Genomic DNA, 15,460 nt, shown 5'->3' on the forward strand with positions numbered 1-15,460 from the left:
TAAAGATGCATGGAGTAGCTTTATCATCCAGCTTCTGTCTGTGCTTCTTGGATACATGTGCAAATGCTTTGCACCCAAACACTCTCAAGTGAGAGTAAGAAATCTCCCTTTCAGACTATGTTACATGGACTCGGATACGGGTGTCGGGTGCGGGTATGTATCTAGAGGTCGGACTCATCAAATCATAAATTTAAAGATACGCGGACTTGGCAAAAAAATGTCATATTTTTATATTTTTAATCTAATATGTGAGATAAAATGGTATTATATGTAACTTATAGTGTCAAAATGACATTTATAGCAATTATATAACAATATATACATATAATAATAGTGTTATATACAATTATATAAGAAGTATCCGTTGAAAAGTATCCGACACATATCCCATACCCTTGTCCGAGTGTCGGGTGTCCGACACGGGTATTTGATTTAATTTGAAGAGTCCATGTAACATAGCTTTCAGACCATACTTTCTCTGGAATATCAAAATTTAGTGGAATTGATGGCGATCTGTTGATCAAATAGCATGCAACACGAACTGCTTCGCCCAAAAATGGCTTTGGTAGCTTTGCCATTTTGAACATACATCTGACCTTCTCCACAATGGTATGGTTCATTCTTTTGGCTACACCATTGTGTTGTGGGGTCCCAAGAACAGTCTTCTCATATCGGATGCCGCGAGTAGCACAGTAGGCTTCAAACTCCTTTGACATGTACTCGCCTCCATTGTTTGTTCGGAGACACTTCAGCTTTTTTTCGGTCTCCCTTTCCATCATAGCATGAAATGTTTGAAAATGCTGGAACACCTCAGCTTTGGTTCTTAGGACATAAACCCATACCTTCCATGATGCGTCATCAATAAACATCAGGAAGTATTTTCTGCCACCCAAAGATTCCACTTCTATGGGACCACATACATCAGAGTATACTCTCATCAACAACTCTGATTGTCTTCTCGATGATGAGTGGAAAGCGACTCTATGTTGCTTCCCAAACAAGCAGTTGTCACAAGGGTTCTATTTCGCATCTTTGGCAAAGGGAATAAGTGACTTCTTTGCCAGAATTTGTAAACCCTTTCTCACTCATGTGACCAAGCCTTTTGTGCCACAAATTTGGTGATGCCTCATCTCTGCTGCGTTGAGGCTATCTGAATGCACCTCCACATGAGTCTTGTACAACGTGTCACTTGCCTGTCCTCTGGCTACCACCAGAGATCCCTTTTTTAACTTCCACATCCCTTGCCGAAGTAGTTCTCATAGCCTTGTTGATCTAAGGCTGTCCCTAAGATAAGATTCAGGCGTAAATCGGGAACATGCCAGATATCTTTCAACACCATCGTGCACTCAACTTTGGTTTGGATGTGAACATCACCGATTCCCACAACCTTTGAAAAACTGGAGTTGCCTGTAGACACCCCATTTTTGACCGCCCTTAAGACTTGGGCACTACTGATGGTTTGCTCGGTGTTGAGAGATGTGCAGGGCAAAGAATCAGTTTCTTCGGCAAGGAGAGAGGCAAATCCTTCAGAACACTTTGTTTAGGGTTTTGGAGTTGAAGAAAAGAGGAAAGGAGAGGAGAAAACTAGCTTGGGAGAAGTTCGGCATGAATCCGGATAGAAGCGAGTCGAGCAGCCCTCGCTGAATTGGACTTATCCATCTGTACACTTGGGGTTTAGCTATGAGGCCACCACCGTTGAAAAGCTTACTTTCGGGGCTTTATTTTGCACTCAAGAATCTCCTAGAGCCAAGTCCGGGTGAGGGAGATATGATCAGTTGAAGTCGGGCATCATCCCGGTTGGATCGAATCTGCGCGGCTTCACGGAAAAGGGCATAACTTTTTCCACAGGAGGAATTTTAATGCAAGGTTTGCGCCATTGGAAAGCTAACTTCCGGGGCTTCAATTTGGACACCCACCGGAATTGTTTTGACCTTACCGGCCACCCATCGGCACTCTGTTTGTGCCGACCGGCAATTTATTGTGCCGACCGGCTATTTATTGTGCCGACCGGAAGATTAAAGTGGCCGACCGGCCTTTTTTGCTAGCCGATGACCTTCCGGAGTATTCTACAGATTGAATGGATGCCAGCTGTGGCAGCTGGAATGCACAGACCCTGCTCCCCATGCAAGTGTGTGGCTGTTTTGCACCATTTGCACACCTTTTGACCCTTTTTTTTTGCACCCTTTGCTCAAAGCTTCTTGAGGAAGCTTTGACCCCTTGTCTTGGCTTCCTCAAGAAGCTTGCACCTTTGCATTAGCTTCTCTTAGAAGCTTGGTCCCTTTGACCCTTTTGTATAGCTTCTTTGAGAAGCTTTATGTCATTTTCCTTGCTCTATAAAAGGAAGCCATCCTCCTCCTTTGTTTTGGTTCAGCAAAACCAGACCTAATACATACATATAACATATATATCACCCTCTCTCTCTATATCTCCCTCTCTCTCTACATTTGGGAGTGTTATAGTGATCAAACACCCTTGTTCTTGGGCCATTTCTTCATCAACTCATAGCACAAGGCATCCAACGCCCATTCCAGCAGCTTGAGGCTGTCCTCCAGAGGTTAAAAGCTCCCAAACTCAGTCCAAAGGTTGCTAAAGTTTGGTTCTACAAGGGTGAGTCTCATTTTCCCTCTTTTGCGCATTTTTTTGGCCTATATCTAAGCCATAGTTGCTTGCACTTTTGGGCTCCGACCTAAACTTCAAATCATCATATTTTGAGGTCCTCTTCATGTTTGATTGAGGACCTCTTGCTGTTTGAGGACAGTAGCTTGCACTTGCTTCAATATCCTCCTTGAATGCCATAATCTTGCATAAAATTTTTGGCTTGCGTGTGATCTGTTTTAGAGCCTGATGTAAACTGAAAATAGGCTTATTTTGAGCCCCTCTTCAACATTGAAGAAGGGCTCAACACTGTTTGGGACTTCCATGTTGTACTCCCCTTTATATCCTCTTTTTGGTCCCATTTTTGCATGTCTTGGCAGCCCCTGATGTTGCTGTTTTTGGACCTTGGTCCGAACTAAAAGTGGCTTTATTTTGACCTCCTGAACATGTTTTATTTAGGGTCTTTGGCTGTTTGATGAATATTTTGTGTACTTCATGTTATAGCCCTTTTGTGGCCTTAATCTTGCATAAATTGTTTGCCATGCTTGTATCTGTTTCTGAGCCTTGCCATGAACTGTAAATGTGCATATTTTGGGCCCCTCTTCAATGTTCTTGAAGGGCCCTAACCTATTTGGAGTTAGCAGCTGTGAGTTGCTTCATAATCGCATGTTTAGGGCTGTTTTTGTATGCCATTTTAGCCCCATCTTTGCTTGCTGATTGGCCATGTCATAAACTGTAAAAATGCTTGTCTCAGAGCTGTCTTGCTTCTGTCTTCATACTCCATGTCTATATTATGCATGCTTTGTATAGCTGTAAGTCATTTCGGGTGCCAAAAGTCCATGTTTCGGGACTATTCCATGTATCGGTTGTGTTTTCGCCTCATTTCGGGGCTGTTTTCCCCCACATTTCAGTGCTGAAATTCCATTAGCATGATTGCATGCCATTTCCATGCTATTGCATTGCGTATGCCATTGCCTCGGTTTGCGTGCCCGCGCGCACGCATTTCGAGGCACTTCATTTTCATCCATCGGCCTCTTATGTGAGTGTGGCTGAGGCTCTCTCATGTTAGTATAAGTCCATGTTGCATTCTATATGCCGTTTTAGCCATTGCATTGCGTATGCCATTGCCTCGGTTTGCGTGCCCGTGTGCACGCATTTCGAGGCACTTCATTTTCATATTATGGCCACTGTTTTGGGCCTAACTAGAGCTGCCTAATTCATGTTTAAGACCATCCCTTGCTTATTTGCATGCTCACCTTGCATGTTTGCTTGTATCGGCATGTTGCATCCTTAGCTCGTATGCCTAGGTTGCATTGCATTGGCATGCATACCTTGCCTCTTGATCATGTGATAGAGGTTGGGTTTTAGTTTGTTTGATTGGTTTGCATTTCATTTGACATGAAAGTTGCATACTTGATTCCTTGGGCCATCATGCATGGAAATGCGTGATTGGTGGTCCGAGAATCGAGGCACATGCCCCTTTGGGTCATTACCATGATAAGGGACATGAATGGTGCATATATGCCTTGAATTGTGCCGCCATGCTTTGCTTTGCACTCTGTTGCTGTCAATTGCAGGTTCTGCAGACATTCCTTGCCGACCGGCAGTATATATTGCCGACCGGCAGTAAACAAGCAGCCGATGGATTCATCTTGTGCCGATGACTACACCACACTGCCGGTGGCGATTCTACTCAGCCGGTGGCACTCCTCAGTGTCCAAGGAAGCAGTCCTGAGGTTTTGGTAGCCTTCAGAGGAGCAGAGGAAAGAAAACAGAGGCAGCCTACGCATGGCGGCGCGCTTCCCGAGGCGGTTTACCTGTTTTCCTAGATTAGTTAATTTGTTAATTAATTAATTAATTTGTAATATTTAATTAGCTTGCGTAGTTAATTAATTTGTAATATTTATTCGGTCCCTCCGAGTGAGGAAAAATCTGTAATAAGTGTGCGTGAGTGTGCGTATGTCTTCCAACCTCACGTCTTTCTTCCCTTTTATTTACCTGCTTATGATGGTAGATTAGGGCATGTTTAAATTCAGCATACCTTATGCTATGTATGCGTGCATTCATGCATTTTGTATTACATGCATTAGGCTCGGTACATCACGCTAACTGCATTCGTACTTCAAATCAAAAATTGAATATGTGATAATTGTGCATTTTCACATGACATGTTTAGGATAGCCGAGCCTATTCTAGCAACATTTTGTATGCGATGCATTAGACACTCAACATGGACTTGGATCATGCATGTTTGCTAACGAGTTCTTTGTTTTGGCACGGAGTACGATGTAAGTATTTCCGCTTTAGCATATCGCATGAGTGTGAATGTTGCCATGACAGCATGCTTAACATGTGGCTAGATGCTTATGTGTTATAAACTGCTTGAATGCCTGTGGGTGGAGGTTAGATTGTTTGAGTTGGAAAAACTCATTGAAATCCGTGTTTTAGCCTATTTGCAAGTAGCGAATTTCAAAGCATTTTCAAAACAAACGGATATGCAATGTTTATTCCCAAATTAGGCAATCTAGTCTATACTTGTTTGCTGTGCGCATAACATAGTAATTCTAGGCTAATAAAAGGAATAAGAACACATAACGTTTTCAAAATCGGATATCACGGTTAGTAGAGGCCGGTCTTCGGACCGGGCGAAAGGGGGTGCTCATAGCTGACCTTCCCCGATCGTACCCAAGCTCCCGAGCCGAGACAACTCCGGTGATGACGGACATGTGGCCTTCGGCACCGAGTCAGGGTTTCCTAAATTCCCCCATTTTAAAATATTTATGTGGCGACTCTGTATCTGGCAAAGCAGTCCATGTTTGGCACTACTTTTTCAAAAATCTGTTTCTCAAAACGATTTGCCAGATTTGGACTCTTTGGTTCAGATTAAGAACCGTGACACAAATCGAGTCCGAACTGTAGCAGGAGGCCCACGGGCGCGTCTACATTGCCCATCTTCACTGTACCAAAATCTCCGGCTTGGTATGTACTGAAGAACTCTTTCCAGGGTGTGGCGTGGTAAAAAGCTGCTTTATCAACCACCCATTCGGTGTCGTTGTCTGACATATGAAGGCATTCTTTTTCTTCAACAGAGAATAATGCAATATCCTCTGAGATAGTAACTTCAGTGTTCCCATCTTCAGTCTTTGGCTGTCTATTGCCTTGTTTTTGTTCTCCCTTCAAGGCATAGCAATATTTCTTTATGTGACCCTCCTGGACACAATGGTAACACTTGAACTTCGACCGGCTCGTACCTTCTTTGGATTTCCCTCTGTCTTGAAATCTTCCTCTGCTGCGTCCTCTGCTTTTGCTTCTTCCTCTGTCTCTGCCTCTACCTTTATTTTCTATGACGAGGGCATGGGATTGATCTCCACCCAAGTCTTTCCGCCTTGTCTCTTCATTGTACATGGCGTTTGTGACCATGCTCATGGTCAACTTCCCTTCTGGTGCAGAGTTGCTGAGTGAAACCACCAACGTCTCCCAACTATCCGGTAAAGAACTGAGCAGTAAAACGGCTTGCATTTCATCGTCTAAGTGCATCTTGACGGTTGCATGCTGATTCACCAGACTTTTGAATTCACTAGTGTGCTCGGTGCCAGACACACCATTCTTCAATTTCAAATTGACAAGCCTTCTCATCACCAAGGCTTTGTTCCAAGCAGTCTTTGACCGGTACATATCGTCTAACATTGTCCATAGAGCATAGGCATTTGTCTCCTCGGCGACATAATGGTACACATCGTGGTCTATCCATTGTCTGATACAACCGATAGTCTTGCGGTTTATCTTTATCCATTCATCATCCTTCACTGCTTCTGGTTTAACCTATTTTATAAAAATAGGGTCAAACAGGTCTTTATAATACAGGGTGTCTTCAATCCGTGACTTCCAAATTGCATAATTAGAAGGAGTCAATTTGAACATAGATCTCGAAGTCGACGTTGATTCCTCCATCAACAGTTGTCTATACAGAAAATGATCTCTGTCTGAAAAACAAGCTTCGCTATTGAGTCTGGACTAGTCAAATTAGCCGGAAAAACACTTCGGATTGTCCAAATAAACACTACAAATTTTTGAAATCTGATTTGCAAAATCTGATCATGCAAATGTGTCCGAAATACTCCAAATAGTTGGAAAGCATTATTGGATCGTCAAAAACAGACTTTGAATGGCTCAGATCAAGCCAAAACAGGTTTGATGGTTCAGATTGGTGAAATCTGGTGCGCCTGCGAAGCACCGAATAATTCCTCCCGATCGGCTGAGTTAGTGGCTCGGTCAACGGCTAGTCAACGACGCATAGAAGCGGCGCGACTTTGCGTCAACGGCTCGGTCAAATCAGCTCGACTCAACGGTTGGCGGCGCGACTCTGGCTAGGCTTGGGGGCTTAGTCAATCGGCTCGGTCAATGACTGACGTGGATGACACGTGGCAACACGTGGCGCTGACATGGCATAACATGGTCGTCTTCTTCCTTTCGCTGCGCGTGAGGCGCGTGTCTGTGAGTGGTCTGACGCGTCGACTGCTGAACGGCACATGGGAGCGCATGTGAGACTGGGATTCACACGCCTTCTTTGGGAGTCTCGTGTGGGTGCGTGGAAGGTCTTCTGGAGCTCTTCTTTACAGTTTCAAACTCCTTTTGATGAGACCTTGCTCCTGGTATGCTCAAAATCGGATTTCGAGCAACTTGATTTCTGGTAGTTTCGAAGGAACGCACTCCATTTTTTCGAAACGCAATCAATTCGGCTCTGATACCACTTGTTGGGACTATGAGACACCAGAAATCAATCACACACAAGAACACAAGAATATTTACGTGGTTCGGCAATTGCCTGCGTCCACGGAGAGCTATCCACTATAGAATTTTCCCGGAGGGAGTTTACACACTCACACCACACTTACACACTATAGCACTCTCACTTCTCACAATCTTCTCTCAGATTACACACTACAATCTCTTATACCAAACCCCTCCTCCTCACCTCAATTTATACACAATTGAGAGAGGCTCTTATTGGTTGCCACCAACCCCTTCCACTAGCTAATGGGGTTGGTGGAGTGGAAGAGTGGGAGAGCCACTATCCATAGTGGTTTCTCCATTTGAATGGGCAGTGGACACTAACATATATCAATTCTATGACTAACAGTTGACTAGCTACAAACTAGGTCTTAAGGTAACCATGCAAAATTCCCCATCTTGAGAAATGGATAGATCAGTACCCATTTAACATTCCTTCAATGATAGCTAACTTATATTTTGTTTGAAACTTTAAATTTCATCCTAGAATAGGCATATGTCAAAGTACAAGAAGGTTAAAGAGAATTTGTTACCTGGAGGTACATATCCAATGGATGCCCTTATTCTAATTGAACTACTTTGATTAGGAATGGTAAGCTCTGGGCAAAATCTAGCTAGGCCAAAATCTCCAACATGGGCAACCATGTCATTATCAAGAAGGATATTGCTCGGCTTCAAATCACAATGAATGGTCGGTGTATGGCATTGGTGATGAAGATAATCAAGTGCACAAGCCACATCTATGGCAATGTTTATTCTTTCAAGAAGGTTGAGTCTCCAGTGCTCATTTTGCCCATTATTAGTTTTTGGACTTGAATGCAGCTATCCCTCTGGACTCCCATTAGGCATGAACTCATAAACTAGAGCTTTAAAGTCATTTCCTTGAAAATCAACACTAGAACAAGAAGTTATGATCCTGACCAGGTTTCGGTGTCAAATATTTCTCAAAGTTTCGCACTCTGCCATGAAACTCTTTGCAGCTCCACGGTTTTGAAGGTTAAGTACTTTGACAGCAGCGACAAACTCGACATCTTGATTAACAATCCCTTGATATACAAAGCCAAAACTACCAAACCAATCAGATTCGCGGAAGAGAAACTATCTGTTGCTTTGAAGAGTTTTTCATAAGAGATTTTCAAGAACAATTCTTTAAACAATAGAATTGTATTATGAGTAGTTCTTTTCTTCATGAAGCAATAAATTATACAGAGAGACACTAGGGTTCCTCTTACAAGTACAAAAGCTACTGTAATTGGTAATATATGTGAAAGAGGCATCTTATGCTTTGATTTTTGGGTGATGCAGTTGCGTAGTTGTAATTCAGAAATACCACCACAAAGTCTATAATTTCCAACAATTGATATTGCACTCACATTTGTGAAAACTCCTTTCATTGGTACCTCACCCTCAAAATCATTGAATGACAAATTGAGTTTTTGTAGGGAAAATTTTTCTAAGAATGTTGGAATTTTGCCAAACAAGTTATGAGAAAGATCAAAGTTTGCAATCCCTCTCAAAGTTTCCAATGAAAGAGGAATAGATCCTTGGAAGAAATTTTCCTGCAAGGATAGGTTTTCAAGGCTAGTATAACTACCAAGACTGCTAGGAATTTCACCAGACAACCCATTCTCAGAAATATCCAATTCCATTAAATTTTTGAGGTTTCCAACATCAGCAAGCAAGGAACCAAACAAACGGTTTAATGAAATTGATAAAGATGAGATTCTCAAGAGTTCTGCAGCAATGGTGCCACTCAGGTTATTTTGAAATAAATGTAGCGACAACAAATTTCGGCAAGTACCAAGACTTGAGGGTATGGTCCCCTCAATTCTGTTGCCCGCCAAGTAAAGTTCAGTCAACAATGACAAGTTTCCAATGGAATTTGGAATTTTTCCCGAGAGCTTGTTATTATCCAAGCTCAACCTTTGCAACTTCTGAAGAAAGCCAATGCTAGGGAGAATTTTGCCAGTGAATTGGTTGCTGTACATATTTAACAAAGCCAAGTTGACAAGATTACCTATTGTTGAAGGAATAGTTCCATATATTTGGTTTTCCGAATGCATTAAATAAAAGAGATGGTTTGATAAATTGCCCACAGAATCTGGCAATACTCCTCTGAAATGATTTCCCTGCATACGCAACTTTTCCAAATTGCTACAATTGGCCAAGGAACCAAGAAATGCCAGTTCATCAGGTTCCCCGCTTCCGAAATGGTTATCTGATATAGTTATCTCCCTGAGATTCTGTAGGCTTCCAAAATCATTTGTTATTTTCCCATTGAAGTTGTTTTCTCCCATGTCAAAACTTACTAGTTCTAAAGAATTGGATATTGAAAGTGGAAGAGGTCCAGTAAATTGGTTACCATATAGCTGGAGGATTTGAAGATGGGGGAACATAGAACCAAAGCCCGGTGGCAGACTACCATGAAGTTGGTTATAAGGGACAGAAAAAACAGTTAGTAAGGAGAAGTTATAAATAGAAGAAGGGATCATACTAGAGAGTTGAGTAACGCCCAATCCAAAGAAATTTAGATTTTTCACCAAAGTAAGATTCCCAATGAACGGAGGAATACCTCCTGTCAAATTGTTCAAGTGAATTCCAAGGTATATGAGCTTTGACAATGAATTGAGCTCTTCGGGGAATTTTCCGACTAGATTGTTGGAACCTACACCAAGGTATGTGAGGTTTGAGCAGCGAGAAAGGTTGGCTGGAATTTCTCCTTCAAAATTGTTTATGCTCAGGTTCAGTTTTTGAAGCCTGAACAGATTTCCAATTTCAGCTGGGATTTCACCATGAAAAGTGTTGTTATTGAGCCTCAACTCGTGAAGGAAGCTGAGATTCCCAATGTGAGGAGACAAGGAACCAACTAGTTCTCTGGATTGTAAGTCTATAATGGTGACTCTCTTGTGCCAGTGACCGCATCTAACACCTTTCCACTCAAAGAAATGGTAAGACTTGTTCCATGAGTTCACAACCCCAGGAGGGTCTTGTGTTATCTTTGTCTTGAAGGCGAGCAATGCAAGGCGATCAGTATCATTCCCAACAATGGTATTTGCGATGGTGGTACTGACTATGAGACATATCCCACTCCACAGCTGAAAACCCATCCTTGAAAGCAGAAACGCCATTTCTTTTTTCTTTTTTCTTCTTTGTGGGTATGCAAAGTTAGCTTTTAATTTTTTGTGATTTAAATCACCCACTGATTCTAACATGGCAGCATTGTCGTGTGGGAATGGGGTTGCTGATCAAGTTGTTTTCGACAACTCTATCTCTCTCATTAAATGAGCTATTGACATGGACAAAGAAAACGGAACAAGAAAAGTTATAAAATGATGTTAAAAAAATAATAATAATAAAATTTGTTAAATGTTCAAAGTATCATCTGATACTATCTATCTTTTGTTTCTTAACTACTTAAAAAAGATGAGTTAGTATGTCCTATTATAAAATTTTTGATTACATTTGGAGTACCACATAAGTGATACCACATTATGTTCCAAGATTATTGAATAATAATTACCTTCAAAAAAAAATGAAAAGTCACATGCCAGTAATAAGGGGTGCAAATTCCTTACTGATAAATTATTCGGTGATTTTGGAGTAAGTTCAGGTGGTACTCCAGATTGATGGTTATTGGTTTAAATAGAGGACCCATTACTTTTGTATTGATAATTTAGAAGATAATATGAAATGTGCAAATTATTAAATGAAATGAAACACTTGTCCAAGAGTACTAAATAATTTTTTGATGCAGGAAAGGGTAAACACAAACAATAATCACAAATTTGATAAAAAAGAAATACTTTCTTTCACATATTATTAATTCTCCAAAGTCAACTGATTTGCCTCGTATATGTCAATTTATAGTTGAGATTGAGAAAACCTAGAGCAAAAAGAAAAGGAAACCTAAATTGAAGACTAATTAGCTAAATTCAAATCAGATTAAAAAAAAAAAAAAAAAAAGTACCAAAATCAGAAAGATTCAAGTTAAGCTGAAATATAAAAACTAGAAGGCAAAAAATATATATATTGAAAAAAAAAAAAAAAAAAAAAAAAAACTAAGCAAATTTGGATTTGTCAACATTAGGTTACATATGAAACAAATATTTTCACGGCAAAATTGCAAAAATTGACCACCTAAACGTTGGAACTCATTCAATTCTTTGTAGTTGGCAAAACAATAGGTTGTAACTGTCATGACGTTTTCATGTGTTTTTGTCCAAATTTTACGCCATTTCATACACAGACGTTTCGTCTCTATTAATGTCTTTTGTTTTTATTTTATTTGTCCACATGTTCTATTAGCTAAATGCTCTGCTTTATTTTTCTTTCCTGGTGAGTGTGCTGTGACTTTTTTTTGTTCCCATAGCATTTTATGCATTTAAAATTGGAAAATTTTCAATCTGGTGTAAGGTTTTTTTTTTTTTTTTTTTTTTTTTACAAAAAAAAATACAGATCAATGGTAAATTTTATACACATTGTAAAACTTTTCTGCTACTTCCACTCATAGATAATTTCACCTTTAAAACAATCAGCTTGAGTCTCATTCCTGGTGAGTGGATTGTGACTTTGGATTATGTTTGAATTATAAATTTGAATAACGATTTAGAAATGTAAAGGAAAAAGTTGATGAAATGTATCTATATTTCATTTACGTGTCACAAACCTTTTCACTCTCCCTCTCACAACATGAGGCTTTTGTTGCTGTAGGGACACCCAAATTTTCTTATTTGATGACGACACAAATAAGATTATCAGACCCACCTGTTGGAATTTATGGTTTTATAGGTTCATTTTGGGTCAAATTTTAGCCCAAATTTGAGTGGGTTCCAAACGTCTTTTGGGGTGGATCCAAAGAGGTGACGTGTTCCTTCTGCATGACAAGTCACACGGTGAAGACAGTTCGTCAAAACCATTTATGAGTGAATGCGAAGTTGACATCGTTTTCGGGTTCATGCAATGGACAATTAAAGTGTAAAATGTGGGTTTCCTTATAAGGCTTTTTCCACATTGAAACTTGGCAACACTTGGATTAGGCCCCAAGTTTGTAGAAGAGGAGTTATGGACAAAATGACCTTTGGCTCAAACCACAACACGCGTGCGGCGCCGTTCGGCTGATCGACCTGTGCCATGCCGGGTGTGAGTCGGTTCTAATATTAAATTTTTGAACAAAATTTATTTAAATTTTTTCAAAAATTCTAGCAGGAAAATCAATTTTTTTGAACAAAATTAATTTAAATTTTGAGCCAATTTTTTCTGTCCAAACAGAGCCCTTCTCCGGTCCAATTTCCAGCAGGTTCAAATAGTTCTAGTTCCGGACAGTTTCAATCTATTCCCAGACAAATTCAAATCTATTTCATACCTGTTCAAATTTGACTATATCTGTCCAGTTTGATTTTGCACCCGTTCAGTTCAAAATCATATATGTTCGGCTCTATAAATACCAGATTTGTTCTAGCAATTGTTTCATTTCGAAATTCATTTTTTCTTGCCTTCCTTTGTGCTCTCTTGCATATATATTCTACATCTTATTTTAGAAAAAATTCTGAGAGTATAGAACACAGGTTTTGTTTCCTGTACAGATTGTTCGAAGTGCTACTACAATCTGTGTAAAGATCGTTGTATCCTGGGAGATAGACGCCTTTTATCCGTAAGCACAGAAGCGGGGCGAATCTACCTTAAGGACAGAGTGTCACACACTCGACTTGATCTATTTTTGTACTTATTCGTTTTGGTAAAATTAATTCTGTAAGTAATTTACTTTTATTTGTTTGATTTGTTTCAAGTTATTTATGTTACACAGAAGATTGTTCCAATAATCTTAAGATAGATTCGAATTATTCTGTTTAAATAGAATTTTTTATTTGTTTCCTTTTCTTTTTCTTACAAAAATTAATTTTCTGTGCGTTTACAAAATAATATTCTGATTAGAATAATATTTCAGTTGGAAAAACAAATAGTAGTAATATACTGTTTGAAAAATAGTAGTAATATACTATTTATTTTATTTGACAACTAGTAGTAATACATTGGTAGTCATTAACAATTCAGAATATTTATTTGTGAAGTTGGTCAGAAATTAATTTTGGTTTTCAGAAATAATTTCTGAGTTTTCATTAATGAAATTATGTTTCAGTATTTTAATTTTTGAAGTATTACATAAATTTAATTTGTTGTGTGGAATTAATTTGTTTAAATAAAATTTTATTTTATTTTCAAATTAATTGGAACTACAAGTTACAATTCTTGTTTCTTTTATTTTTACAGAATTCAATTATGTGGTTTTGGTTTAATTTTCTATATAGTATAAAATTCTAATTATAATTTTGTTTTATAATTCAGAATCCATGGCTATTGAAACTAATGCTCAAACTAGTACTGGTATGGTCGCTGCAATGGCTCCAATCCCCTCTCTTGTTGTGACTGTGCTAGTCAATCACTGTAAAAAGCCAGAAAAGTTCTTAAGAACTGATTTTAAAAGATGGCAGTAGAAAATGATGTTCTATCTTACTACTGTCAACCTGGCACAGTTTCTCTGTGAGGATGCTCCTACTTTGTATGAGGATAAAACTAACTGGCAAGTGGTTGTTGCGGTCGATGCCTTGAAACATGCTGATTTACTTTGCCGGAACTACATCTTGAATGGACTCGACAACATTATACAACGTCTACAGTCCTATAAAGACAGCAAAGGAACATTGGGAGTCTTTGGAGAAAAAATACAAAACAGAAGATGTTGGCTCAAAGAAATTTGTGGTTGGCAAATTTCTAGACTTTGTGATGGTTGATTATTAGACTGTGATTGTCACACCCCAAATCCGGGAATGACCGGCCGTGGCCCACAGGGACTTAGCCAAAGGCACACGTAAGCCTAAACACGAATCCAATTACATTGAACAACTGAACAATAGTCCAATAATAAATAACCAAAACTCAATCTAGACATGTCATAATTATAAACGGCAAAATCAACCGTAATAAAAAACCATCCAAACTTATGGGATATAAACAACCCACATATCAAAAATAATCCTAAATGAACTTCGATAAGAATAAATATAAATATGCGCAAACTTGACATAACACTCTAAACTAAAGGAATGCGCTAGAGGTCCATGCAATTGAGTCCTCGCTACGCCATGAGTCCACTCTAAGTCCTTCTAACACCTGGAAATGGTAAACAACTAAGTCAGCTGATAGCTCAGTGAGTAGCAACATGGATAGTAAATACAGTTTTGAAAACAGGGTTCAATTCCAAAATAAGATATATATCACAGAAACTAGATTGGCATACAGTTTGGTAAATACAATCTGTTTCAAAAAGAAGGTTCCACAGTTCAACACTTAAAATACTCATGTCTCGCAAGAACATGATAAACGACATTTTCCACTTAAAACAGATTATAACATGAACACCAATAATTTTCTGGGTACCAATAAAAACAAATAATCTGCCACACATTTCTCAGGCTATAAGCCCCGTTGGATCCAATACCGAACTAAGAGTCATCCTCAGGGTGGCACCTGGGCCTTTTCTCAAAGACGATCCGATTGAAGGTCACCTAGTTGTTTTTAAAGGCCTTTTCCTTACAATCGTTGAGCACTAGAGTCATCACGGCCCAACCCGGATCTATTCCCTAGTGGCCAGAGTCACCACACACAGTGGAATAATTTCCCTGGACTAAATACACACATGGTCCCAATAATCAATACACATCAGTTTCGCAAAATATGGTAGTTCATCATTATAAACATGAGACCAAAACAAATAGTTTGCAGTATGCCAAGTTCACACATGTTTCAGAAATAATTTGATTCCATTGATAATATAATAATTTATCAAAACAGTTTAATCTTAAAACAACAATTTAATTTTCCAACAGTTCAGGGTAGGGGAACATTTATAAAAATACGTAGCATGAAACTACTCACCTGAAAACGAAATAATATAATCCTCGAATAGAGTATGAAAGTCCAACGAGTGCCCTGAACCAATATGAAAACTACACGTCACTACTAATTTAAAAATACTAAAGAATACGAACTAAGTAACCCCAAACTAAAGCGCACTAAC

General features: G+C 39.3%; 1 protein-coding gene across 1 annotated transcript; it reads right to left on the minus strand.

Annotated features, from left to right (window-relative positions):
- Nucleotides 1-8,330: 8,330 nt before the first annotated feature.
- LOC114322193 (uncharacterized) lies at nt 8,331-10,514 on the minus strand. Its single transcript, XM_082872262.1, has one exon. It carries the CDS (start codon nt 10,512-10,514, stop codon nt 8,331-8,333), a length of 2,184 nt encoding a protein of 727 aa, XP_082728388.1.
- Nucleotides 10,515-15,460: the final 4,946 nt, after the last annotated feature.

Source organism: Camellia sinensis, chromosome 1 (assembly GCF_055761805.1).
Source record: "Camellia sinensis isolate YWXY chromosome 1, ASM5576180v1, whole genome shotgun sequence".
In the NCBI taxonomy this organism is placed as follows: Eukaryota; Viridiplantae; Streptophyta; class Magnoliopsida; order Ericales; family Theaceae; genus Camellia; species Camellia sinensis.